The following is a 27576-nucleotide window of genomic DNA, read 5'->3' on the forward strand; positions in this document are numbered from 1 at the left end:
ATAGTTGGTTGAATTCTTTAAGTGTGTAACCTGTTGCTGCATTCCCCTTTTCCCTACATGTGAACTATGGGTTAAAAGAAATAGAAATATTTCTGCTTTCCTTTACTGGCTTTTTCAAATAATCTCAAGTCTTGCCAAAAGTGATGGTTGTAATGCATGGTTTTAGATGCATATGTTTTGAGCTAAGATGATCTTACTTTGTATAAATTATTTTAAAAACATCTTAAGTCAGAGGGTAGCTGTGATGTAACCATGCTGAAAGCTTTCCTTCCAGGAGTTTGGGTGGTAGCAAGACATGCCAATTGGTTACAGATCAGGGATGTGGATGATCTGACTTCCCACTTGGTTTTGTCCGTAGACCTCTTCGTGGTCTTATTGGTTATTCACATTTTGTGATGAATACTCACAGTTACAGGAGGAGTATCTTGGTACAGACAGCTTGATCGGCATGCCTGTCACATGGTTTGATTTTTTTGTACTCAATTCCCTGGCATTACTGTATTCCATAGAGCTAATAATTATGAAACTGTGAATAATACATAATTTTACTCTCTGCTATAAATAACTCTAACTGTAAATCTCTGTGTAAAAGAAATACTCCTGCACTGAAAGATATTTTGTTTCCTCCTCCAGTTTACAATAAGCCCTTCCTTTAGACTGTAATCTGCACTCAAAATTTGGCTCCTAAAAATTAACTGAAGAGCATGTTAATTTGCTCTATATTCCAGTTCCGGGATAGGATCGCTTTCACAATAATGCAGTGGCATTTTTTTCTAGGTTAATTCCCTACCATGTGTCAACATAAGCCATTAACCGTATGTGTGATTGCTTAATGGCTGGCCTGCAGTGGCTCAAATACCAGTTCAAAATAGGGCTTTGCATGCAAGTATTGTTCTCTCTAAAATCTTGATGATGGCTTGATTGGCACATGAATAGGGTACATTAGAGCTAGTTACAGTGTCTGAAAGAAAGCTAAAACACCATGTTGGAAGAAAAAAAACCCCAACAACATATTGATGTGACACGGGAAGGAGAAGGCAGGAGAAATAACTTAGAGATATGGTGGGAGAAAGAGGGAGATGTTACTTCTCTTGCAGGAACAGACCTGCCTGAAGTTTTGCAGGTTTTCTGTTGCTGCCAGTGAAAATGTTGTAGGTACAGCTTCAGCAAAATGCTAAAAGCTTACTGAAATCTACAGGATCTATATGCTGGTTTTTTTTTTTTTTTTTAAATTATTTGTACTGAAAAAGGGCTCTGTGTGCCACTATTTTTAAAACTTCTTATAATCAAAATCCTCTTTAATAGCCAGCATTGGTGGGTAATCTGAAGTTTGATTGTTCCCATGAAAAATCAGGTTAAGTGCTTCATCCCCAAGTGAGCTGTCACATAGTTTCCAGTTAGAGCCGCAGAAAAGTGAATGAAAACATTGCATGTAAGTTAGAGCCTAATTTCTTACTGCTGCCACGAAATGGACAGAAGCTACATATCTAGCAAACAAGAAATTGTCAGAACAATCTCCTGTCCTGTTTTCCTGCTAAACAAACAAAAGAGGCAGGGAAAGAATTAATTTGTTTTGTAAAGGACATGGTAGGTAGTAGCTGGACATAGAACATGGGAGCAGCATTGGTCAACTGGAGGGGCTTCAGGTTCTGTTGATGATTTTGCACAGCTTGCTTCACCTATATCTGCATACCTGTTTTCCTTGCCATGCTGTTTGTTTCGTGCATTTAGGCAGCAAACTCTTCCAGGTGAGGAGTGTCTCCAGCTATGTATTTGTACAGCATCAGTCCATTGACGTGTTGAACAGGGCCCTTAGCTTCTCTTGCAATACAAACAACAGATGATAAGACCTTGTGCTCATTAGTGAGATAGCATGGGTACTTAGGAAATGGCAAGTGTATTTGCTGGGTGGGAATGCAATCTGTGTCTTACTTAGCCAGTCACAGCAGATATTGACTAAGGCTTTAAATATTTGGATATTTCCTTTCTTGTAAGAGTGTTTTCCTGGAAGAATTGGAAAATGAAGCATGCTAGTAAATGAAAAAATGTCATATCTCATAGGCTTTCTGTTACTGCAGAATGGTGTGTGAGTACAGAACAGATTTCTGTGCTTTTGAGTTTTGGAGGTCTCTGTGATCATGTCAGAGGCAGTAGAGCATGCTTAAGGTTGCTGGGGAGAGATGGAATAACAAGAAGAAAAATCTATATTAATGCAAAAATTGGTTTAAAATCTTCCCTTTTGTTATTAGCAGCTTTGCCCATGTTAAAAGGAACAGTAGATAAGTATCAGGAGGAAAAAAAATGTGTTGGGACATGGCAATAAGGATTGGAGATAAGGGATAGTTAATACTGCAGAGTTCTGGCTGTTGTCATTCCCAGTGGACCCTTCCTACTGGAAGATGGGCACTGGTAGTTGTGACTTCGTCAGAAATTGAGAGAATGTAAATTTTAAATACAATGCCAGTCTGACATTGAGGTCCTATTACCATAGAAATGTTAGCTAATAGTATAGGTATTATGCTACTACCTTGCAGTAATAGATATAGATAATATATAAAAGGTAAGAAATTAATTTCTCAGTGTGTTATTTAAACTTTATTTTGAACTCAAACATCATCGCAAGCTTGAACACTTTCCAGGTGTAGGTTCCTCTGTAAACATCATCTTTGCCTGGTATTTTCTTCCTGTTCATAATTTCTCGCTGTTGGGGTTGGCATGTCTACATGTAATGCATGTCATTGGATTTTAGCTGCACTCACTGGATTCATAGTGCATACATTCAAATCAGTAGTTGTGAGGTGGTGCTTCTGGAAGAGAATCGTTTGCTTCTTGTCATCAGGAAGATACAATAAAACAAAACTCTACTACCAAATTTGTTTCTTTCTAATTTAATTGAAATTTTCTTGCCGATCCTCTAGGCTTTCCATACTGAATTGTATTTCCATAATGAATATATTACATATTGAATACAATTAAGATATGAGACAGTATTAATGCAGACTCATTTATTCTGTCCCTTCAGTGGTTTTATCACCATCCTGGAGGAACTGGCTAAATGGGAAAGAAGATTTAAACCAGGGATGTAATTCAGTTCCTGCTCTCCCCTGAGACTGGCTGCTGAGGGGTGTGATTTGGATTACACTGGTTTTCATCATGTGAACATGTTCCTACAAGGAGTTGGGCACTGAATGTCTTTCTTCAAGAATGTAGCATTGCAGTACAACTTAACGTTAGTCTAACCTTGAGTTTCTCTGATTTCTTGTCTCCCCCTGCCCACTTGTTTTGGCTCCAGTGTCCCTGCCTGTCCCTGCTGCCACAACACCAGGAAGTTCTCTTGGTTAACACAGATATGACCTGGACAAAACTTGAATCACTGACCATTGCCATGCAGCTGTATAATCAGTCCTTTTGTTTGTTTGTTTGTGGGGGTTTTTTTGTTCCTCTTGTTCTTCTGTGCAAGGAACTGTTGGTCTCATATGCGAAGAAGAATATATGTTGCTTTGTCTTTATCTTCACCAGTGTTAATGTAATCAGGTCATTATCCATGTTATCAATGATCCAAAGGTAACAGATTGTTGATGGGTACTTCCTAGAATCATGTTGAGGTGCATTTGCAATATCCTGGCTTATTTAATGTAAAAATATTAACAGCCTCAGCTTTTCCTAGTACTGCTGAAGCTGGATCATGGTTACTACTTGGGGAATTTTATGTAAGATTAACACCTATTACCTAATGGTTTTGTACAGGTAGGTAGGAGGGCTTTATTCAAATATAGATAGCTCTACCTAAGTAATTTTCTAACTGTTATAATTAAATAACTCAATGGCAGAGGGCCCAGACATTGGAAAAGACTAAATGGAGCCTACAGTATTACATGCTATTATCTATCAACAAACAGGTTAAGCTTGCTCAGAGGCAGTATTTTATGGGATTTTAAAGGTGCCTTGTTGAAACATGATCTTCTTTCCTTCAATCAACACTCCCCTCTCTTTTCCTTTCTCACTCCTTCCCTTTCTCCCTTCTTTTCTAAACTTGAGAGAGTCAAAAAGCCAAAAAGTAGATAGCTATTAATGAAGTGCTGGGAAGCACAGAGGTGTATTTTGATGTTACTTGTTTCAAACAGCCAATCTCAATTTGGGTTTGTTGAGATCTAATTTTGCTTTTCTATAGCTAGTTATTTCATGTTTTATTTGGCTTAAGACCTTTTTTACAAAGTAGTGTGTTTTAGGTCTTTAGCATGTATCTGGATGCAGTTCATGAATGTGGTGGGAAGGTGTGTGTGCCCCCAGTTCAGTGCAGATCCAAGTGTTGAGAGAGGAGAATGTGAGCTAGGACAGGAAGTGTAACACTGGCATCTCCTGTGGGTTTTAGAAGACATGCCAGCACACCAGAGCTGTGAGGAAAGTTTCTCTGCGTAAAATGTGCACACAGTTGGGGGAGATGCAGTTAGGAATGGTAGGTATTGTCATTAAAAAAAAAAAAGACTGTTGCGGGTAAATGTCCCTCAGGTCACAGAGACTGGCATTATTTCCTTTTCAATGCCCATCAGTTATGGTGGGTCATTTGCTTTTATTCTCTGCTTATATCTTGGGCTAATTTATCTATCATTTTATTGTCCTTTCTGTCCTACAGGAAGTCTGTACTGCCCATTTTGTGGTCACTTCTTTGTTGTTGCAGCTTTTCTTCTCATCCAAGAATTATCATCCCACTCCTTCCTTTCCATCATCTCTAGTCATCTGTTCTTCCTAGCCAGAATCATGCTCTGGCAATTGGTAAGAGAAATGTTCAGGATAAATCTAACAACGGTCAGGCTCCTTTATGGTAGAGGCAGTACTATAAAGTGATAGAGAAGGCTACCTGTGCCTGCAGGTACATAGTACCTTATGACATGCTGTGCATTGCATCTAACTCTGTTTTGTGTGATGCCACTGATGAAAGCTGTGATTGAAGCCACTATTTAAACATAAGAGAGTTTCTATTTTTAAAATATGAGAGAATTAGTAAGTTGCCATCCAAGAGACAAAGTATTTCTGCTCATCCTGAAGCCTGGAGATCTTTGACTTTGGTTAGTGGTAAAATCAACAATCCTTGAAGAAAAATAAAATCCAAATAACTAAAACCTCACATCAGGAACTGGAATTCTTGCAGAAGGAGTATAATAAAAAGTTTAAGTGCATTATGTTTTCTAGTTCAGTTTTCTGAAATCTCCACTGCTGGTTGATTTAAAAGTGATTAAATATCCAGCATTATGCAAGATGAGATGTGGTGCTGTGTGTTTTTTACTGTGTCCGGCAAAGCTGCTTTCCTCTTCCAAGGAAAACAGACACAACAGCTTCAAATGGGGAAAACCCAACTGTTTCATATTCACAAGAACACAGAAATCTCCTTTGATGCATGTTTTCAACAGAGGGAGGTTTTCATTGTTTTTACTATTGTTGCCAGTTAGTATTTTTAATTACTTTAAAGTGTTTCTGTGTTAGGTGAAAGCAGAAAACTTTGCTAAACTCAGTTGGAAATGAATATTCAAGTAGTTGTCAGAATAACCTGAAAGGATCTACTTGAGCAGGCTGGAGACAGCAAATGAGTGCTGGAGTACCGTGGCTTGGGTTTTCACCTTTGCCTGTTAAAATTAATCTCTATATTACCTGGGATGGCAAAACAAGATTTACAGTTACAAACTAACTAATTTTAGTTAGTTGTATTCTTTTCTGTATTACCTTCTTGGAAGAAGGACAAAGCTTCTGACAGAGTGTAAGAAGCCTTACTTATCATTCAAAACTGCAGCCATGGCACTGTAGGAGGGAGTGCAGTTGTGCTTATTTTCTGGTGTTACATTTCTCCTACCTGAAATGGTGAAACTAATTATAACTATAAGGCTGTGATTCATGTTATCCCCCGAGATGCAGCCTCTTGCTAAAGAGGTTTCTTACTGAAGAACCTTTGGCAGTTCATGTTTTAGTTTCAATGCCAGCTTCTTGGCCATCATTTTAGTTTCAGTGCCGGCTTCTTGCCCCATCATGCCCTTCAATGTTTCCAGGAATGGGGCATCTACCATCTCTGCCTTGGTTAATGTTGGTTAGTGAGTGAAGAGTTAGCCTGACTGCTTAGTATAGATAAACCTAGTTAATGGCTACCTGCTGAAAGGTGCAGGTCTACTCTGGCTTCTCCTTCTTTTTCCTGGCGAATCCACAGTGTAAACCCATGGCATTACCATAATCTTATATCTCTTAGAGCTGTTGTGTCTGTTCTACACTTTCTGGGGAAAACATCCCCAATATAAATGTGGGCCTGAATTTAATTTCAAGTCAGAGGTGTAGTTTGCTGGGCTGACAGACCATACTGGGGACTTGTTGGAAGAACAAGATACCTATAATAAGCCTTTTAGATACTGAGTCTGGACTTCAGTTTACCAATAAAATTTAGGGCAAACATATGGAGATTTTGGTGTTTTGTTTGTTGGGAGTTCTGTGTGCACGTGTTTGGCAGCAATTCCAAGGTTTGCAGGTGTTGTGCTGTTTCTAGGGGACTTATATCTCAATGTAATAACCCAATCCATAGTAGGTCTTCTAGCTTAGTCCTGCTGAAAAGGGGCTTTAGGCAACTGCTGACATGATCCGTCTGTTGTGTGATAGCATCCTTCCCATGAACACTACTAGAGGCTGGGAAAGTACTATTAATATTCTTTTGTTCATTCTTAGAACCTTTTTAATATATTAGCACCCTAAATGAGTTCTGGGCTTATAGACCTGAGGGCTTTTTAGTAGAGAAACAGGTGGTGTATGACAGTTTCTCATGGAGATTTTTTGACGTGTCAAGGGTCATACTAATATTTATCTTTATTAAATAGACAGCCTTCTTGATACTGCATAGACTGATCTCTTTTTTTTTAAGTTTAGGAGTAGTAAAATGACTATTTATAAAATACAAACAGTAGAAACTTAGCAAGGGCTATTTTTGTTTTGGACTGTGGTTTGGGGGATTATTTGTCATTATTTTGTCATAGTAAATTGTGCTCTGCCATTTCTATTGCAATTCTTCTATTAATTATGTGTTATTAAGAGTATCTTACCAAATTAACTAGGTAAACTTAATAGAGACTAGTTATTAAGTCATCTAATTTTAGTGTCATGGATGTTCCTAATATTGTTTATAGATTCTTACTCATGAACTACTTAATATTTTATTACGAGCGTGTAGTGCCTATGAACTCATTCTTTGAGGAGATTCTGTAGAGTAAAATGAAAAGAGAAAATATTTTTTTATATCTACATATAGGCAAAACTGCTTTTACATAATGTTCTTCATTAAACAAGAATTGTTTTAAGACTTGTATGATGATCATTAAGAAACTTTCAAAGTTGGTGTTTTGATGTTCCCCAAAGTTTGCAAATCAGTGCCATAAAGATTGGCTTATTTATTTAGTAAGAGTTACTATCACATGTAATGAAGGCAAATACAGAAACTTCATAAATATTTCAGCTTTTTAGCAAGGCATCATGGTAAGCAGTCCCTGAAGATTGACATGATAAAGACAATTGCAGTTTATATTTGTGTCTGGTTTTGTTATAAATTCAGCTTCACTGAAAATAAATTTCAGTAGAACTTGAGAATATTGATGATGGTTCTCAGTCCTCATTGTAGGGTGATCTGTTTTATGCTTACATCCAAATAATCTACTTTCTAAATTAAAATTGTAGAGCCTAACACTTGGAGCTACACGGAAAAAACATTTTTAGCTAATTTCAGATCCCAGAGAAAGCCAGAATTGCTTTGAATTTGGATGTCAGCCATTCTGTGTGTCTGCATGGTTTCCATTGACTTTGTTTAGGATTGCATAGGACACTTCTGAAATTGAGCGTTTATCACTCTGGAAATTTCAAGACCATTGCTTTCAGGTGGATGTGGTTTCCTTACCTCAGCTGTCAAAAAGAGCTACCATGTAGTACAACAAATGTGGGTGCAGCTAAAATCTTTGCCAAAGTGATGCATAAGCTTTCTGATGATATGTACTGTTGACTTATTTTTTAGTACCACCATTTATTATGGTGCATATGACAGTAAGGTTTTATATCACCTGGACGGTTTTTTGAGAGTTGTGATTTTCTTGAGTGGGTTACTGTTTAAGATTAGGATCTCCACTCCATTCTTACTCTTCTGCCCTTTTCATAAATGCTTCCTAGTTGATACTAGAAGTGGATTTGCAGTCCTCTGGAAAGGAGAGGACAAGCCTGGATGTGTGAAATGTGTGTATTTATGACAATTTGAAAAATGTGCGAGAACAGAAGTTGCAGTCTCCCATGGAGCAGACAAATGGCAGTTCATGTACCAGATACATTTATTTACTTTCCTGCACAAGAAGAAAAACATCCTCCACAGCAGCCACAGCATTGCACTGTTACCAGGCTGCTGCCAAGGCACAAAGCACTGTTTAAAGCATGCAGGCTGTAGAGTCCAGGGATAAAGCATCTTGAGTTCAGCTCCTTCTGGAGCTTAGTGAAGAAGTCTTTTGTACCATAGTGGTTTATTTTGGGCTCTTATCACAGTTGGGTTTGTTTTGTATGAGCTGAACCTTATTTTGATCTCACTGCTCTTGAGTTAGGTTAGTATACTGTTAGCAGCTGCTGAGGAGTAACTTTCTTAGTTTACACTGGGAAATGAGAAATGAAGTTTTTGGACTACTATTTAATAAACATTTAGTTTAGAGGAATGGTTGCCTCTAGATTTAGTGTAAGAGCACAGTTTTCACATTGGCAATGCCTGAGGGTCTCTGCTGCACAGGTGTTGCAGCAGATCAGTTGCCAGTTACTTGTTAATGTCACGGAGGAGCTTCAGTGGTACTTGTTGGCTATTAGTGAGATAAAAGTAGTTTTGCCTGGTTTGCTTTCTATCTGAATTATGTAGGGAGGTGGCAGATAGACTCTAGAGAACAACATGTGGAAGACAGCAAGCAGGGAAGGCTCTACTAACAAGTGTTACTGAATTGCTCATTAACTACATACTGAAAAAACCCAAACCAGTAACCAAGTGGAAAGTAAGAACTTGGATTATGCCATGAATTGTTACGCAGTTAGATTAATTATCAAACCAAATTGTTTTCATGCTGCTTTTACTCACATTGAGTAATAACTTGCTTTAGGACTGGATTATCTGTGATCTTTGTGTAGGTGTGAACTGAGGTGATGGCACCAAGTTTGCCACTTACTGCTGCTTTGTAAAGAAAAAAGCTGAGCAGGTCCACATACCAATCATGTAAGCACTTGCTGCCAGCTTCTCTCTGCTCATGGACTGAGAATGAAATCTGCTTAAAACTATTACCTTGAGGACTTTCATAGGTTTTGTATAAGAAAAACAAAACAAGACTGTGGTAGAGCTAGGACATGTTTCTGTTATTCTTGCCAGTTGTTCCAGAAGCCTTATTTGCCAGAAGCTATTTATTAAGTCCTAATGCATGTATTCCTTTTTTTTAAAGACACTGTGGGATGAAAATTTGCTTGGTGGGTGGTCACAATGGGGTTTTTTTTTAACTTTTTTTTCGTATGTTGTGGTTTTAGAGTCTTAATCATCTGAGTTAAAACTGTATGTAAGTTGGTAAAAATTAGTACTGGGGATAACAGTACTGTAGAGCATCTTCCATGTATGCCTTCCCTGTAGTTTCACAGTAATTATTTTTTGTTTAAAGGTGTTGGAAAACTTTATTTTGTCAACTTCCCATTTTATAGGTCTTTGCTGCAACTGGATTCTCAAATTACACTGATTTGAAAGTTTGGCATGCAAATTTCTAGAAAGAGATATTACTGTGTGATACTAGAATAGGTTTTTTTCTGTTACCATACTATATGATGAACCTTTCTTTTTCTTATGCTTTTCGTAGAGTGTAAAAATCCTTTTCTGGTTATTGATAAATCTGTATTTGTTCTTTTCCAGAGATATCAGCATGAATAACATCACAAGACTACCAGAAGATGCCTTCAAGAACTTTCCCTACTTGGAAGAGCTGTAAGTATTTTACACATGTTAAAAGTTTTGCTACATCATATGGCTGTATGAAGTGGAAGGTGGTTGGAGAAACAGTGTTGAGCTGCGAACAGAAAAAGCAATTATACTTTAAAAATATTATCTTGTACATGTTTGGAAACCAGGACAGTAAATGCTACTTACAAGGGACTTTTTGTGGTAATTATTTTAATCATGGCTAGGGTGATGACACATACTAATTACAGTGTTATCCAAAGATAACACAAGAGTTGTGTAATTACCATCGTTTCTGAAGGAACTACAGTATAGCTGTTGCATAAGTTCCATAAAATAGATGTTGCTTCATTTACTGAGCAGCTGGCTCCCATTGTCCTTGTAGGCTACAGATGCAATGCTCACAAGCCCATCCTGACCTATATCAAAATTCTGTGGTACAGGGCTTCTTTTTCTTAATTTCTCTGGCAGAATTTTTTTTTTCCTACTTCCCACCTCCCTTTTGTCCTACTCTCATTTTAGCTTTCTTTTTTTGTGTTTTACTTAAATGATACTTGGATTTCTGAATCCTCAAGCTCACGTGCTCAGTATTTTGTTGAAGTCTTAACTAAGACGCCTTTGCAAAGCCGAAGCATGCTTTCACAGCATAGTCCTTCATTAAGTTGGGTTTTGGAGACAGTAAACAGGGAGGCAGGTTTGACTTTCACTTACTACTTTATTAAGTACGGTTTTGTGACAAGTGCTTTCTGTGTGCCTTACAGTTTCCTTATCTGTGAAGAGAGGGTGAGGGTAATGGTTCAACCTTTGCAAGAGAGCTTTGAGAACTTCCAGTACTAAGCAATAGATAAGACAAAACTCCTGCAATTTGCTTTGCTTCTCTTATATTTTCAGTGACAAAGTAGGATTTCTTATATTAAAGAGCATTTAAAGTACAAATTAAGGCTGTCTCTATTTGTGACTTTGGCAAGACTGGGACTATGAATGCTGCGGTGAGAGGTTTTTCAATAAATCACCTTAGGGAAAGAACAGCTCGTTTCCCTGAAGAGACCACCCTTACAAGGTAGGGAAGTGTTCTTCTGACTTTACCAATGAGGAAACAAGCAAAGAATGGAAACCATTTGTAGAGGGCAAAAGGATAAATGAACCCTATAGCAAAACTGCAGATAAAGCCTCGAACCCTTTGACTCTGGTTATCTACTATAACCAGTAGAGCCGCCGCACCTCACTGAAACAGAGATACTGAGAGATTGATAAGAGATGGATTACTTGCTTCTGAAGAAAGACTTGGGTTCCTGAAAGCTGCTTCTTTGCATCTCAGCCACACTGGTTGCTTTAATGTGTTCCACCTCCCCTTAGAATTTTGATCTCTCTTATATCCTGGTAATGTAGCAGCTACCATTACTAATGCACTTAAATAGCTCCATTTTACCTGGTTCTTAAATAGTTTTGACTCAGGTCAGTACAATTGTGAAGTGCAGTTGAGTTTATTTATGTCAGATAAATTGTGTGTGATATCTTATTTAATGTTTAACAGGTTCTAGTTTATTCCCTCTGATTTTAGGTATTGCTTAAATCTGCGATATAGTCAAGAATGCTGTATGAAGAAAAATAGGTTTTCAGATGGTGCATTTGTGTAATTGACAGAATTTAAGAAAGGCTCTATGGCATGAGTAGTCACTTGGGAAAAAAAGAGGCTTAGGAAGGCTTGGTTGGCTCCAGAATATATACTAGCCAATATTCCATATATGCTTTATCATATGTGCTTCTGTATGTCTGTATGATTTGTTATACTAGATTTGTAACCCCATTTTTTAATTTTAATTCTTCGTAGGCATATTTCACACCAGAAGTTGAAAAACTCAAACAATTCTGGTTTTCCAATGTAGATGACTGTGGGAGACTTCATTTTTTTTTTCCCCAATAAGTAATTAAGCAATAAAACCTAACTGATGGGTGTGCATATTGTGTAACTTCATAAACCTTGAGGTGTGTCAGGAGGTAAAGAGGAAAGGCAGAGCCTTCAGCTATCATCTGTTGTGCCTATTGCGTAAGAGCCATTTGCTACATTGTCCCCCTAAATTCCAGGTTTTCAGTTTGAAAAAAAAAATGGGCTAGCATTAAGCTTAGAATTATGTGTGAACACCAAGAAACTTTAAATCATTCTTAGCATGCTTACCTGATGGGTTAAAGCAGCTTCTGGGGGAAAAAAACCCCAAACCACCAGTCAACTACAGATTCTCTTGTTTCAGTTCAAGTGGTTCTTAAATGGGAATATAATAAAGCAGTTTCAAACAAAAGCAGCTTTCCTCCTTAAGAGAAATGACCAGCACCAGATATGACACATTTCTGCTTTGTTCTCCCTGTTCCTTTTTCTCTATGGGATAGGGTACAAAAATATTTCATTCTTTATTTTTCCTGGTTATGAACAGGTACAACTGAACTCTCGTACTTCCTACTGTACAACCACAATTTTTCCTTTCTATGATTGTCAGAGTTTCTTCCTGGCTTTTATTTATAGTTGAACAGATCCAAATTCTGACTGCCGGGTACTAGCAAAGTTGCTTTTTCAGCACGCAAACCTGGGAGTTAGTCTCCATGCCAAAGAAAAATAAATTAAAGAAAAGACTTAAAGTGGTGTTGGAATCTGTGCTAGAAGTGACTTTTCATTGAGAAGTTCTCCCAAGAATTGTGTTTAAAGCAAATGAAAATCCCACAAACTAATGGGAATGCAGTACCCACACCAGTGTGGACTCTAGGAGGTCTCCATCAAGGAGACAGCCCCAGACACCTTTACCTTCATACCATGCCTTAGCCCTGCCATTGTCAAATGCTGTGTTCGATTAGCCCTTGGCAGAGTTTGCTAATGAATGTTGCAAAATAGTGTCATAGAATTTAATTGAATGGAAATGGGAGGCAATTAGAATGTATTATTTTGGCAACTAAGTTGTATGTAGAGGCTGAGATTAAACACTGCAGTAGGAGCCACTTAAAATGTGGGTTGTCATTTCTTCAATGAAATTAGTTATTTGGCAGTCTGGAGAGACTTCAGAGGATCATTTTCCGAATCCTAAAATGAACACTAGTGAAAGAAGCAGAGTGCCAGACTTGGAACAGCTGTCTGTTTGATTCAAAAGTGAGTTCTGCGTCACCAAGAGGAAGCAAATCGGGTGCTTCAAATATGCATCCCAGGCTGTTTTTAGATGTTCTGCGTTATCCGAGACACCCACACCAGACTGACAGGTCTGACACAGATGGGAAACCAATGGCTGCTGTGAATGGCACTTGATGGCAGGTGAAGGAGAACATCTGAAATGGCACTAAATGGCCACGTTTAGGCAGCTGACTCCCCAGCAAAGTATCAAATTTGCAGGAATAATCTGGGATTTTGTAACTTTGAGATAGTGCCCTATTGGACTATTATTTACAGGTACTAGCAAAGGGATTTTAACTTATCTGTGGGCAGAATCTGCCCATTGGGTTGAGTGCTCCATGTACCCTCATTCACAGCCTTGTCGTGCATGTCACTACATAGCACACTTAACATATGTCTGCAGGATTCTAGCACTATTTATAAATGTTGTAAAAATTCTCCATGTCTGTGTAACTGATACCCATCTGGAAGTAATTTGCAAACTACTGAAATGGCAATGGTCAGAGTCAGGGAGAAGCAGACCACCAAGGGTTTTGCCTTAGCAGTTAATGATGTGTATTCTTCAGAAAATGCTAACATAAATATGCTGCAGCCCTGAACATGATATGGAAACTAAAAATTCTTGAAGAACTTGGCCATGGTTTTCTAACCACACCTCAAAGTATTTATAGAAAGCTAGAAGAGGAAAATATAACTAGATAATGCAGTGTTTTTAGAAAGAAGAAATAGTTTTCCAGTGTGAATTTTTAACTAGAATATCCAGGTTGTGTTATGTTTTGATGGCCTTTTAAAAGGTGGCAGTCCCTTCTAATATTCAGAGTTATCTACAGTAGTTTGAAGAATTTTATACTCTATTTGTGAATGATCTGCTAGATTAATTAAAAAGGCAGCCTCTTATTGAGGAAGGCAAAATCAAAATTATTTTTATTCTTGGCCAGTTTTTCAGTCTGTCTTCAGAAACTTGAACTATTCCAATAAAGCAGAAGTATTTTTGACTTAATGACCTTTTAAGCTTGTTTTGATTTCCATTCAACCCTTTAGAATGTTGTCAGCTTCTTTGCCCTGCACTCATGGGCAAGATTTAGATTATAAGCTTTTAGCTGTCTGGCTGCTGGTCCATGTGAGAAGCAGAGGACTGCAATCTCTTCCATGTCTGTCTGTAGGTTACTTGTGACAGAAGGATGTGATTGTCCAAAGGGGAGCACAGGTAATTTCCCAACCAGTCAGCCTTGGGGTGGGGCCCTGAGCTTCTCCAACAACGGCTAGGGAGGGTGCTCTCTACTGTTCAACTGGTGGGTATAAAAACTATATCACACCCAGTAATACTGCAAGGAAAAAAATCCTTCCTGAAAGCACCAACAGACACGAGTGCTTGATTAATTTCTAGATGTGTACTGATACCAAGATCTGTTGTGTTTTTGTTTTTTGCTCATACATGATATGAAATAGTTTCTCTCCTGTGACACTACCTTCAGATTTTTTTTTATCAGGCAAGGGCAAAACTTTCTTACGGATTTTATTTAATGGCTGGTTGAAAATGGTTGGGGAAATAAAGTAATAAAAGGAAGACTTAGATCAATAAGAGTTTTCTCTTTTCTGAAACACAGTGCTAATCTGTTCTTTGAGAGATGAATAAACAGTGAACAAGAGACCACACACATGCAACTAATTTTTGCAAGAAAAGAAATAGTGCAACTGAGTATTTGCTTGACTATTTAATTATATCCATGTTGATTACAAGTCTTAAGAGGTCTTGCTTAAATGTCTCCTCATCTTCCCTCCCCAGCCACAGTCTCTGATCATGGCTTTTAATTGATAAAGTATATTTTAGGAACATAAGGAATAATTAAAATGTATACTAGCAGTGAAAATGAGGTGGGTTTTTGCCATAAGGTTGTAATCAGGAAGTATCTGCAAGGGAAATGTCTAGTTATTTTTCCTCTTGACTGCAGCTGAAGATGACCACCTGGCTGAAATGCCACAGCTGCTTGTTTTTATAGTATCTGTTTCAATGTGTAATTTAGATGGTACCCTTCCTTCTAATTTCTCCATCAGCACCAAGCTGTATTATCCTTGGGCAGGGAGGGAGAATATCATGTCTTTTTTATTACTTGAGTTTTATGAATAAGACATCTTGGAGTTATGCCAAGGTTGGGCTGTTAGTTTAGGATACTGTGTCTTTCCTCACCTGGCTGTAGAACACTTGATGGAAAGACTTGCCTTGTCCTTCAGTGCTAAGCCTTTTAAAAGCAGTATTTTCAAGGTGGTGTGCGAATGTTGATGAGATGGTGCAATTCTTTTCTCTTTCATATATGTGAGAAGTCCCAAGGTTTATAGTTAGAAGCTGGAGCTGAAGGACTTGTTTTGAGTAGAGAAGGTAAGGATGAATCTTCATGTTGTCCTGGTGCCTTGTGTTAGCTCACATGTGATAACTAAAACTGTGGTTAAACATCCTCTTGTAAAACAGGCTGGCGCAATTGGAGACATTACTGCCCTGTCTCTGTCCATTCAGCCCCACCGGCAGAGTCTGAGGAACAGGCAGAGATCTTTCTTCAGCTGCTTTTTTTACAAAGGCAGCCAGTGTAGATACTGGCTGTTGGTCTTTCAAAAATAGCCATATGGACATTGGGTTGGAAGCCAACGAGTGGCCTTCATCGATCTACCAGCTCCAAGTATTTGAACAGCTGGAGGAGGTGATTTCCTCAGTTGCTCCAGCCTGAATTCCAAGAGGTAAAGATTTAATGAAAAAATGCAAGGTGTAGGTTTCTTGTGTGGTAGCAAGTTAAAAGCCTAACAACTTGACCAGCCAGCTCACACTAGGAATGCTTGCTGCCTTGTGTGCACCGAAGCTTTAGAAAGTGTCAGCATGTCATAACTTGCACCTTCAAATTCTAGTCAAGACAAACCTTTAGGCAAAGACTCCCAAGCAGAATTAACCACAGTCAGCTAAGATATTTTTAAACATCACTTACTTGGTCTGCATTAAATGCTAAATCATGTTTAAAAACATGTTGGCCAACCTGTGTTTAATTAGTGTTTTCTTATCTCTGTGAGTCCTAAATCAATTTGATTCTGGATGAGTTTCAATCATGCTGATACAAGAATAATATTTCTGTAGCTTAGAAGGTTCTTGCTGTGCTTGACAGTTGCATGTTTTTTCCTATTTGTGGGGATAGATGCTAGTAGGTTGAGTAAATTCCATTGTTTTTTAGATGATGAGGAACTTACTTTCTTTCCAGTTTCTGTTTCTACATGTTAATTTCCAAAGTTGGCATGGTTGTGTATAAGGACCCCAAAACTGGTTATTCTGCTGCGAGTACTCTAGAGAACAACAAAACTTTTTCCTTACCTGTCATTTTTTTTGAGCTTCAGTGTTCTGTTCATATGCACACACACAGAAGCTGGCTCAGCTAAATGGCCTGAAGGCTGAACTTTGCAGTGTTACACTTCAAGACCAGTCTTACAAGCCTTATTTATTATGCTGACTCAGTTGCCAGGTTGGGGCTATCTGAAGGTATAAACCAGATAAGAAGCTTCTGGATGCTGAGCAGTAGCTTGAGAAGCTCCAAGTACAGTTCTCCAAATGGTGCTTGTACCATGCAGTCCTCCTCCTCCTTTCGGTTTCAGAAATTGGAGTATGGAACAAAAGATGTATGTGTGTGAGTGATCAGGTAGCCAGTTCGAGGCTGGAGTCTCAAGAGTCATCACATGAGCTCTACAAAAACCTTCGACAAAAAAGGAGAAAAAATTAATCCTGTATGCCGAAGATAAATGCCTTATCCTCTGATGAAGTAATTGAGTATATTCTGTCATCATAGTTTCATAGTATGATGCTGTATGTTACCATAAGAAGACATGGTGATGTCATTCTTTTACTTCTTTTCCTCCCCTCTGCTTGGATATTTGTACTTTGTAGTTTTGTGTTAGTACAGAGGTACTCTTGCCTAATTAGCCTTGGCAGATGTCCTGGTATAGAAATAGTAACCAGACTCTGGTAAAGTTCTTTTTCCTGCCCATCTTATATAAAAGTAAAATTCTAGATTATTCTGTTAAAATATTTGCTTTTATTTCAGCTGGAAGAAAGTTAACGGTCAACCTAAACTGAATCAAAGAATCATACTGAAAATTACCTCCATTTCTCTAAGGTCATTCATTGTGAAGATGTCTGCAGAACCTGGGTCTTGCATTTACCCAGTATGTATCTGAAGTGGTTAGAAAAACAGTAACAGAAGTTTAATTGCCAAATATATGTAGACTTAATCCACTTCCCCGTTTTGCAGTGTCACTTCCTAGATGCACAGTCATTCAAAGATCCCATGCCTGGATAGCCAATAAATGCCAGGACAAGAGACAAGGCTGTATGAACAGACCAAAGCAACCTACAGGATTTACTATATCAGCAGCAGTTTTTTCACCTCTCGTATCTGACCATTAACGTATTTCATGATCTTGGAAACCTTCTGAGCATCCTAATAGCACTATCTGCTAAAAGCACAAGTCTGTAGTTAATTGATTTGTTGCATCCCAGTTGATCAAAACCAAACTCAGTGGCTTTCATCTCTGTGTCTCTGCTGTACAAACTAGGTAAGTAAAATGCATTATTACCTGAGTGTTGAGATAGCTATCAAGGGAAAGGTCTATCTGGCCTGTGGTAAAGCAAAGGAAAGTTACCACAAACATAATACAAGATGTGCAAAGGCAAGTAGAGAGAAGAGAATGTGTTTTATAAAATATATTCTGCATTTTGCTTTGGAGGTGAGAGGAATCAAAATTGTTTTCTGCAACAACTCAGCATTTCTGCTGTAGACTAGGTTTTAACCAGATTCCAAGACACCATGATATTGTTGCTTATGTTTATGACATATATGTCCATGCTAAAAAATTTATCCAAACTTCTGAGCTTTTTTGCTGCAGAATACTAGTTGAGATTACAAAGGCTGCTTGTTTCAACAACTCATAGTGTATAAGAATTGTTTTATGTTATATTATGTCTTTCGGTGCATGTCTTGCAGCCTGTGGGTTCTACTTAAAGGAGGTCTTGCTCTAATACAGATATTGCTTGAAAATGAAAGGATAGAGCATATTTTGCATGGTTGTGAATGCTTGCGTTCCTGAAAATCCGTAGTAATTTATTTTCCTGTTAAAAAAAATGTTCTTTGACAGTCCATAAAAAGCATTATCATAGAGTGTATTTTGTCTGTGGTGGATGCTGGTTTCTCTTACTGATAATCTAACTATAGAACTTATGAATGAGCTTTAGACTTTTTAATCAGTCAGTTTAGTTTACTTAGATATTTTAGCTTTTTAGACCCAAAGTGCATTTTGAAAACAAGCAATTATCTTAAAGTTCAGTATAACTTTGAGAAAGCTGTAAATGCTGGAAAGGGAAAGTTCATGACAAGAAATGGAGTTGGTGCAGTTTCAGTGTTGGTTGTAGTTACAGTCCTCTATTTTCAGTTATGATGTGTCTTGGTGCACGTACTCACAATTTTATAAATAATCGTTGAGGTTATATGTATAATACTGAAACTACTGCAAGAAGAGGAGGAGACAAATGCATTTTCCATTAGCAGCAGCCGAATAAAGTATCCATTTAGTTTTGTTAAATTGGTGTGGAGGAATTTGGAGTAACCTGTAGGCAATAGATTGGCTTCCCAGCAGTTCGGCAGGCTGCAGCTGAAAAAAGTCCCAAAAGGTCTGTTTGCTACTCATAGAAAAGCAAAGCCAAGTTTAGTCTGGATACACAGCTTTCATTTACCAGCTCCTCCTTTTCTGCAGTTGCCCATCTTGGGTAGGAGCTGTCTGCAGAGGCGTGTGCCCTGACCAGGCAGGGCATCCACCCTGGCACAAGGGATGTAGCGAAACCCTGTATTTTCCTGCAAATGACTGTACCTCTCCTGTAGAGTTCCAAACCTTGATTAATAAATTGTAGCACATAAATATGCATCATCTGTTAAGAAAAACAGAATTCTGTTCCAAAGTGACTGCTATTTTGGCACAGATGGAAACTGAAGCTCTTTTTTAGGTTTGAGGAAACACTTGGCACAGATGGAAACTGAAGCTCTTTTTTAGGTTTGAGGAAACACTTGCTGGGCATCATGGATTAAGTCATCTCTGAGGCATTTTCAAAGATTACTTCTGTTGTGGGAGAACTTAAAGTAAAATTCAAGTTTGTATTTGGGAAACAGAGAACCCAGAAAAAGTGGAAGTTAGGGATAGGCATATAAAGATAGTAGAATACTTCAATGTAAGACAGCACAAAAAGTAGAGTTTGCAAAACTACAGGTGGAGAAGTAGTGGAATGTTTTCCAGTGGGATGAAAATAGGTATGTAAAAGTTGGATAGCTATAAGAAATTGTTGGCTGGGCAGAGGGACAGTGATGGATATGGAAGGTTCAGGCTTGACTAAACCTTGAAATACTTGAGTCTTGGGTCTTAAGACAAAGCAGCTAATGTAGAAATAAAAATAATAAATCAGGTGTTTTATTATGACATCAGGATTTCAGCCTGTGTCACTATTTGAATTTTATCTGTGAAGAAAGCAGCCATTATATTTTTATCGGAGACAAGATAGACAAAAGGTTAGAAGCATCCCAGAATACCACCAAGAGGAAAAGAGAAACCAACCCAAAATCCACAGCAAAAGCATTTTCTGTATGAGCACAAGACCTTCAGATGGAGAGAAGGAGATGAAACTCTTTGCTCAAGTATCCTGAGGTTAACTACCATCTGGGATGCAAGACAAAGAGAGAGGTTTCCAAGAAGTTTTATTGCGTCCTGTCATAATGAGAGTGATGGTTTTAATTGTTACAGGCAAAAATGTATCCTTGGGACACCCTTCCTGATTTTTGGAGTGACACCAGTGATTAACTTGGCTCGGTTAACATGCAGCTGGGTTGCCAGATGCATAATTGCAAAAGTTTTAATTTCCCAAAAGAGAGAAAACAGTATTAGCTGCAGTTTCAGTGCAAGAAACTAGGCTTGCTGTGTACTCTGGGAATGAGACACCATGAAAGGCTAGTCTTAAGGTGTCCTCCACATCTGGACATTATTTACTGTGTCACTTAAAATAATGATTAAAGGGTATTGCTCACGTCTGTATGACAGGCTAGCAGAAGTATTTTGTTCTCTGTGTGTCCTACTCTGTTTCCTGCTGTGCTGAAATTGATTCTGTAATTTGAATTTGTCCAAATTTACCATTAAAACACTCAATTTTTATTTTTAAAGTAAATACAGAAGACTACAACATTCAATGCTAAGCAATTACAAGATTGCCCACCTAGAAGAAAGGTACATACTGTAGCCATACATTACAGCCATGACTCCACTGCAGAAACCTTCAAGGTTTAACTCAGATGCACTTATTCCAGATACCTGCAGTCCTTGGCAGAGTCTCCAAACAAGGGGAGTCAGGATTGAGTTAGCAGAAAAACTCATGGTGTATCAGTGTGATAGACATTTTCATTCCACTTCAGATGATGCCTGCTGCTGTGTCTGTGCCTTGAGAAGTAAGAGATAGCAAATAAAGTTTTTCTGTGGCCTTATAGCATGGCAGGACACTTTACAATTGTCTGTTCAATTAAGTTTTTACTGTCTTTGTGGGTGAATCTCTTTTGCAGCCTGCTGCCTTTTGGAAAGAGCTCTAATTAATGGTGATGTACCTTGGCTCATTGGAAACAGATGGACTTTCTGACCAGGTCCCTGTAATCATTTCCACTCAGAATGAAGGGAGGGATGGGTACTCCCTTGACAGTGTAAATAGAGGGCTGCCTCAGGTGCTGCTTTGTGGCAATTTGAAGTTGTCCCACCATAGAGCCGAAATTTCCAGGGCTGCTCTCAAGCAGGATAGTGGCTCTTGCTGTAAGGAGATGGAAGTTGTGTCCTTTCTGTTGTGCTATCATTTTGGCCTTGGTAAAGCTGTGATTTCCCTTAGCCCATTTACCGTGTGCATGAGAGAGAGAGAAACAGATGCTTTTAAAATATTTAGTAATAAATATTTTTAAGACTTGCTGTAAGAAAGTAGTGTGGAAAACCTGACTGGATGATTTCAATGACATCTTAATTTATAATGCTGTATGTGTGCTATACTGTATGCTATTAATTTTTCAATTCTCTCTTTAAAATGAACCTGGTTATGTAAAGAGAAACGTTTCCATCCTTCCAGCTGCTGCATGCTGCTGCAGAGGGAAGCATGTTGAGAGCAGTGTGTGATATACTGATCTTTGTCTGCTTGAGAGCTGCAGTTGGAACCTCCTCACAAGCGGCTCCCCAAGGCTAGGATGTGAATGATAAATATGTATTTGGCAAACTGATTAGTAAAGCCTTTGTGCACTTCCTGGAACACTGCCAGATGGTGGAGAAATGGAAATGTAATTGATTGCAAGGGTTGGGTTTTTTCTGTTGGTTGGTTGCAAAAAGGCTGAAGAAGCAGGAGTTGCCTAGAGGAAGGCAAAGTCCTACTATTTGAAGTCACACAAGTCTTGCTCTGGCTCAGCTGTGATTTGTTTCCAGTGCTCTTTAGGTTGTTGTTAGTGACATTCAGGTTGGGGGAGACTATGCAACTCTATTTAGTTTAGCCTTTTTAAAGCTAAAGTAATCTCCAGCCTCTTTGGGAGAGGGAGCAGATGCCTGACAAGCCACACGCACACTAGATTAATTGGGAACCTTGGCTGAGCTGCAGCCAGAGCTGCCTGACACATTTACCAGGGTTGCCACTCCTTGAATTGTGTAATATGTAATCATAGTAGTGTTTGTATGCAAAATGATTCGGTGCTACAACCTTGGTTAAATTTTGTTTGATTTAAGGATTTGTGTTATGCTGTTTCAAAACCATTTTAACATAAACGGGTTTTGCAGATTACTGGCTCTCTGCTGTAGAGACTCAGCATGTTTCATCAGTACTTCTTTCTGTTCACAGTGAACTTCTTAGGAAATTGTTACAAAGCAAGACATGAAGTATTGCAAACATCCCTCCACATCCCCCCAGATAAAGTTAATAAAGTTGATTTAGACAGCTACAGACAACAAAATGAATTTTAGGAGAATGTTTAGTTGCCATCTGGAAACTTCCATTAATGTTAGAAATTCAAAGTACTTGAAAAATCATGTCCCTGAAATTCTGAGGTTGCTTGTAGACAGGAGATTTCAAGAATAAGCTTACACAGATTATTTTTATTTTTCTTCTAGTTTCAGAGCTGTTTGATTATACACAAATGATGCAGACAAACTTTCTCAGCAGTCAGCAGATATGGGAGTTTTTTTAAGCGTGCTTGTAGTGATGTCAGAGCCATAGCAATTGAGGGGTGTGTGAACATACCAGGACTAAAAACCAATGTCTGCCTTAACAAGCAAGAGTAACACAGTTTTCTAAGAACAAGTAGTATCTTTTGCTGTCATCTTCTTGTTCATGAAAGTGTTCTTGTCCTCCCTTGGTTTATAAATATAGCCATCTGCATTTGAGAAATGGGTTTAATAAAGGTAACTAGCATCCTCTCTATCAGGCAGTGTTTTATTAAGTCACTAATTCTGTTGCAAGCAGATTTATGTAAGCATTAAATGTAGTTAGAGACGAAGATAAAAATGTAATAACATTGCTATGTTCTGGCAAGCTGATACTTTAGATGTTGCTCTTGTTATTTCCTTTGTTTGCCTCTTTGAAATAATATTTTCACTTTACTGTGTCTGGCTTGCTTCACAGTGCCCTGTAACAGCAGAGGTGGGTTTCGAAATTATGTAACCTTTGTTAAAGCACATTGATTGTTTTTTAATTATTACCACTTACTGGATTATACATAGTGTTTCCATGGATGATTTCATTGCACAACCTTGTCCAACATTGCTTTTGCTTAGCTTGGATATCGGCATCTTTTGTCAGTTATGGATTACCAGGTGTTTTGCATTGTTGTCTTTACCCTTGATAAAATACAGCTATTAGCAGCTCAACCAAGGCTGGACTGCACAGTATCTGCTGGTCAGGGGAGAGGTAAAACGTTAAAGAAAAAAAGAAGAGTGGGGGAAAGGGGAATGTGCTGTTTGGAAGCAGCTGTTTTGACTGCTGTTTCTGCTTTCCTGCTTTGTATTCTGCAGCATCTCCTGTTTTTATTACTTTTAATATCATGGTGATTTTCATAATTTACTTTCTGTTAATGTCTAGCAGTCCAAATTTAACCAACCACATTTTGAGAGTGTGTATGGCTGTTCCATTTCTCTCTGCCCCAAAAGAATTTCCTTTCCTGAAAAGTTCCTCCAAATAGCTGACCAAAAAAATGAAATATTACCAATATTATGTCTTGGTCATATCAGCAGGTGTCCTGTCAACTGTCAGCACTGAGTGAACATACCACTTGCTTGTGAATATTGTTTTCATATGTGGGATTCCCGTAGAGACTTCTGCTGCTTTGCTGTAGCATCTAGCTATTTTTATTTTAACTTCATACTTGCTTTAGAAACTGCTGTATAGGTTAAAAATATGTGGGTACCAGAGCATGTGTTTCAGTGGAGCAATGCTGAAAGCCAGAGGATTGTGTTGGTAAATGCACTTTCAAACCTAGTACCATGAGAAGGTTCTTCACGATTCTAGGGTATGTTTTTTCTAGCACATTTGCAGAAGAGGCTGAGTAATGCATTCTCATTGTTATAGATGTACAGTAAGTAAAATAACTGCAAACTTGGAAGATTGTGAATGTAGCATAATTGAATGCAAAATGCATAATTACTTGCAAAATTCGATATAGGAGTGATTTTCCTAGTTAGGTGGTTGTAGAAGTACTGTATTTTGTGACTGAAATTATTATTGCAATTTTTTTCCAGGCGACTGGCTGGCAATGACCTTAGTTTTATCCATCCAAAGGCCTTGTCCGGTTTGAAAGAACTCAAAGTTCTGTAAGTAATTGGGTTTTACAGCTTCATAGCTGGTTGTATGCTTTCTTAGTGCACAGCCAGACTGTTTACTGGTAGGCTGGAGGGAATTTTTTTGCCCTCTGTCCTCCTAAAGTATAGCTCTCTTACTTATTTTCTTTTTTTTTTCCTTACAAAACCTGCTGGATATGGTTAAGATGACAGTGATGAACTTGACTAAACTATAATTATTGCATTTTATTAGAACACTTACTTGTTTCTGAAGTGTATCTTGTAGCAGAAGAATCAGAGGAAAAATCCTAAAAAGGACATGTAAGCTTTTGTTGTTTTCCACCCCTTCCAGCATACTCTGTCAGGTGCCCTGACGTTATCAGGTAGTACTAGTGCTTAGAGATTTAATACACTGAATTATTCCCTTCTGGTGATAGAAAAAGTTGCTATAGTTTGATGCTTCTCTAAGTGAAAATGGCTTACTATTAAAAAAATATTTTATTTTTCTTTCTGAGATAAGAATTTTTATGGCAATTATTTTTCCATAGCTAAGGATAAAAAAAGCTTCCTTGTTGTTTGGGGTTATAAAAACCTCTCTTCAGAAACTGTAGCATTTCTGATGTTGTAAATATTTCCAAATGCTAGCAGGGTAATAGGTAGTTAATTAAAGACATACTTTAAAAAAATAGCAGACCTTGAGGTTTTAAAGAGAAAAGCACAGGCATTATAAACAGGGTGCAGATTAGGGAACTGCCCATCTGCAGGACTATTTATATGATATTTTGTAAATTGAATGCAAAGTGTCAAAGCTCTTGAAGGCATATGCATTGCAATACTCAGCACCAGAGGTGCCTGAAATTCCAGCAGTTCTTGGAAAAATTTGAAACTTGGGTCTTAATTAACAGTTAACTTTCTTGTCTACTTGAATTTTTACCCTAGTATGCACCAAAACCATATAAGGTCACTTACATTCTCTTTATGAAAGAACTCAATGACCTACATTGACCTATAAGAGAATTTTGAAGAAACTGACAACAGTATAGCTTAATTCAGCTTGGCCCAAAGGTGCTTTTGATGTGAGCACACCTTGTAAATTAGATTGTTAATGCACTGTGTATTGATGTGATTTTAGGAAAAATTAGAGGTTTGTGTGTTTTCTAGCATGTATAAGATAATTCCACAAGAAAACAGAAAAAATCATCTCTTGTATCAAATTTGTCCTAGTGTTACATTGTTTAACCTCTTCATCAAGTTCCCAAGAGAATCTCAGCATATTGTGTCAGAGCTTGTTCTCTGTGAATTAATGCTGTTAAGGAATGAGTTGTAAATGAAACCGAAATAGACCATTTTCTTGTTTCATTGTTGCCTTTGGGTATCTGGTCTTGATAATTCTACATGCTTTTACATACACTAGAAATCTGGGAAACCATAACAGGACTATGGGCTTTTCTGTTACCTCTACCACTGATAAAGATGATTGTCAAATTCTACTTTATTAACACAGTGGATTTTTACAGAACCCTACAGAACAATCAGCTGAAGACTGTACCTAATGAGGCCATCAGAGGATTAAGTGGCTTGCAGTCCTTGTAAGTTTCCTTACTTTGCTTTTGATTTTGGATTGTTCTCCAAGGTCCACTTTCAGTCACTCTGTACCCCTTTGCTTCATTCTATAGAGTTATGAAGTACAATAACACATGTGTAATAATGTACCTGGAGTTTCTGAAAGTGCAATTGCAACTGAAACAAAGTTTCACAATTAAAATTCATAAGGAATTTTATTTGTTGTCTTTGCTGGAGTGACCCAAATGCAAGCTCTTTCAAAACTCAAACACCAGGTACTAGATTGCTGTATGAATGCAGTGGTGGTGTAGTTAAACTGTAATTCCTCTTTGCACATCCTGAGGTATTTAAGCAATTCTGAAATGTTGTGCAAAAATGAACGATGCCCAAGTCTTTTGTATCCAGAGAAGGAAAAGGGGTTTCTGTGAAGAAGTATTACTTGAGACCTGCATGGTACTGTTTTTACAGGAAGATGTTGAAATCTCACACACAGTTATGAATACCTCAGCCATTATTGCTAGTTGCACACCAGGTATTTCATATGTGTTTATACTATCTCATGGCTTATTATGTTTTATAAAGCATCTTAATCAGACCGTAATAAATACAGCTCTCAAGGTGGTAGATGCCTATCACTGTGAGGAGGAGGAGGAGGTGGGAAGGGCTGCACAATTTTTCTGCCTTCCCACTTACCTCCAGAGAGAGAGAGAGGATAAATTATCTATTCTCTCTGTGCCAAAATTCAGGTTTCTGGCCCAAGATCCTGTTTCTTTCGGTGTTGTATCAGATTATGGATTTTTGGAAAAAAATTAGTTTTGCAGAATAGATTTGCAAACTACTGCACAGCTTTTGCAAAGGTGCTTTTCTGCATTTCCTAAGCTTGGATCTTGGCCCTACTTCTCATAGCTGCTTGGATTTTCCAGTAAGCAGTGAATTTAATTTAGTCCATGTTTCACTCTTTTTTTAGCGTGAGTGTAGAAAAGAAAATACCTTGGTCTTGGTGCAAATACTATGCATTGTAATAAAAGCCCTTCAAATTACATGGTATGAATAAACCTTTAGTAATTATTTGAAACAAACCAAAAACTTCTTCCTGGCTTCCAGCATTTCTTTGATGCCAAAAAGAGAAACTGCTTTAATAAAAATGTTTGTCTACAAATCATCTATTTCATTTTCAGTGAACATTCTTTTTTCTCTACATATTGACAGTAATGTCTGTTCTCTAATTAACATTTAAAATAGTAACTCTCCAGTTGCTGGAGATGATAATTTGATGGTAGTTTTACGTGCAAAAGGGAAGGAACAAAATTTAAGGGAAAAATAATGAATGTATAAATTAAGCCATCATCCGTCTTTTTTTTTTTTTTTTTTTAATTCATATTTTTTTTTTTATATTTTTGGAAAGACGACTATGTTAGAGCCATTTTTAAAAAAGCAAACATTTTAGTTTTGAAAAAAATAGTAGGATGATTATGTTAGATTGTATAATGTAATAATTAAAACCGCTTGACTAAAACATCCTTACAATTAAAATATAATACTAACAATTTAAAACATGGTGAGATTTCCCTTTCTAGGAGCTTCGTTGTTCAAGAGCAAATGATAAACTGTATCAAGTTTAGGATGGTGAAAAAGGAGGAAATTAGGTTAGTAAGTAGTAGCAACCTGCTTGTTACTTCTTTTTCTGTGGAAAACCCAGCCATGATTTCCAGATAATTGTTGGAAATATGGTGGGCAAATCCAGTCTGGAAGTCACTGGTATCAGAATCACAGACAATTCTGAGTTGAAAGGATCATTGAATCCAGGTCTTGAGTGAATGGTCCACACTTGATTGAACTAATGACCTTGGTGTTATTTAACCACCTGAGCTAATCTGAAGCTCAGGAAGATTTTATCATGGGCTTTTTTTTTTCCATCCACTGATGTGAATCAGCCTTTGGTTTTCCCTCTCTGTTCCTGAGAATGATATCTGTCTGCATTGCAAGACCACTGTAATTTGTTAGAATGGGCAGGAATTTGAGAATAAATTGGGTTTTGAGACAA

At 37.9% G+C, this 27576-nt stretch overlaps 1 protein-coding gene across 3 annotated transcripts in view; it reads left to right on the forward strand.

The window, feature by feature from the left end:
* LGR4 (leucine rich repeat containing G protein-coupled receptor 4) overlaps positions 1-27576 on the forward strand; it is a 75295-nt gene that overhangs the window by 24956 nt on the left and 22763 nt on the right. For 2 of the 3 annotated variants that reach the window (XM_032110725.1, XM_032110727.1), the window contains exons 2-4: positions 9926-9997; positions 23931-24002; positions 25487-25558. In XM_032110725.1, the coding sequence (XP_031966616.1) occupies positions 9926-9997; positions 23931-24002; positions 25487-25558 (216 nt within the window). The remainder of the gene's footprint in view (positions 1-9925; positions 9998-23930; positions 24003-25486; positions 25559-27576) is intronic. The other variant, XM_032110726.1, reaches the window with a different exon arrangement.

Source organism: Corvus moneduloides, chromosome 6 (genome assembly GCF_009650955.1).
Source record: "Corvus moneduloides isolate bCorMon1 chromosome 6, bCorMon1.pri, whole genome shotgun sequence".
Lineage (NCBI taxonomy): Eukaryota > Metazoa > Chordata > Aves > Passeriformes > Corvidae > Corvus > Corvus moneduloides.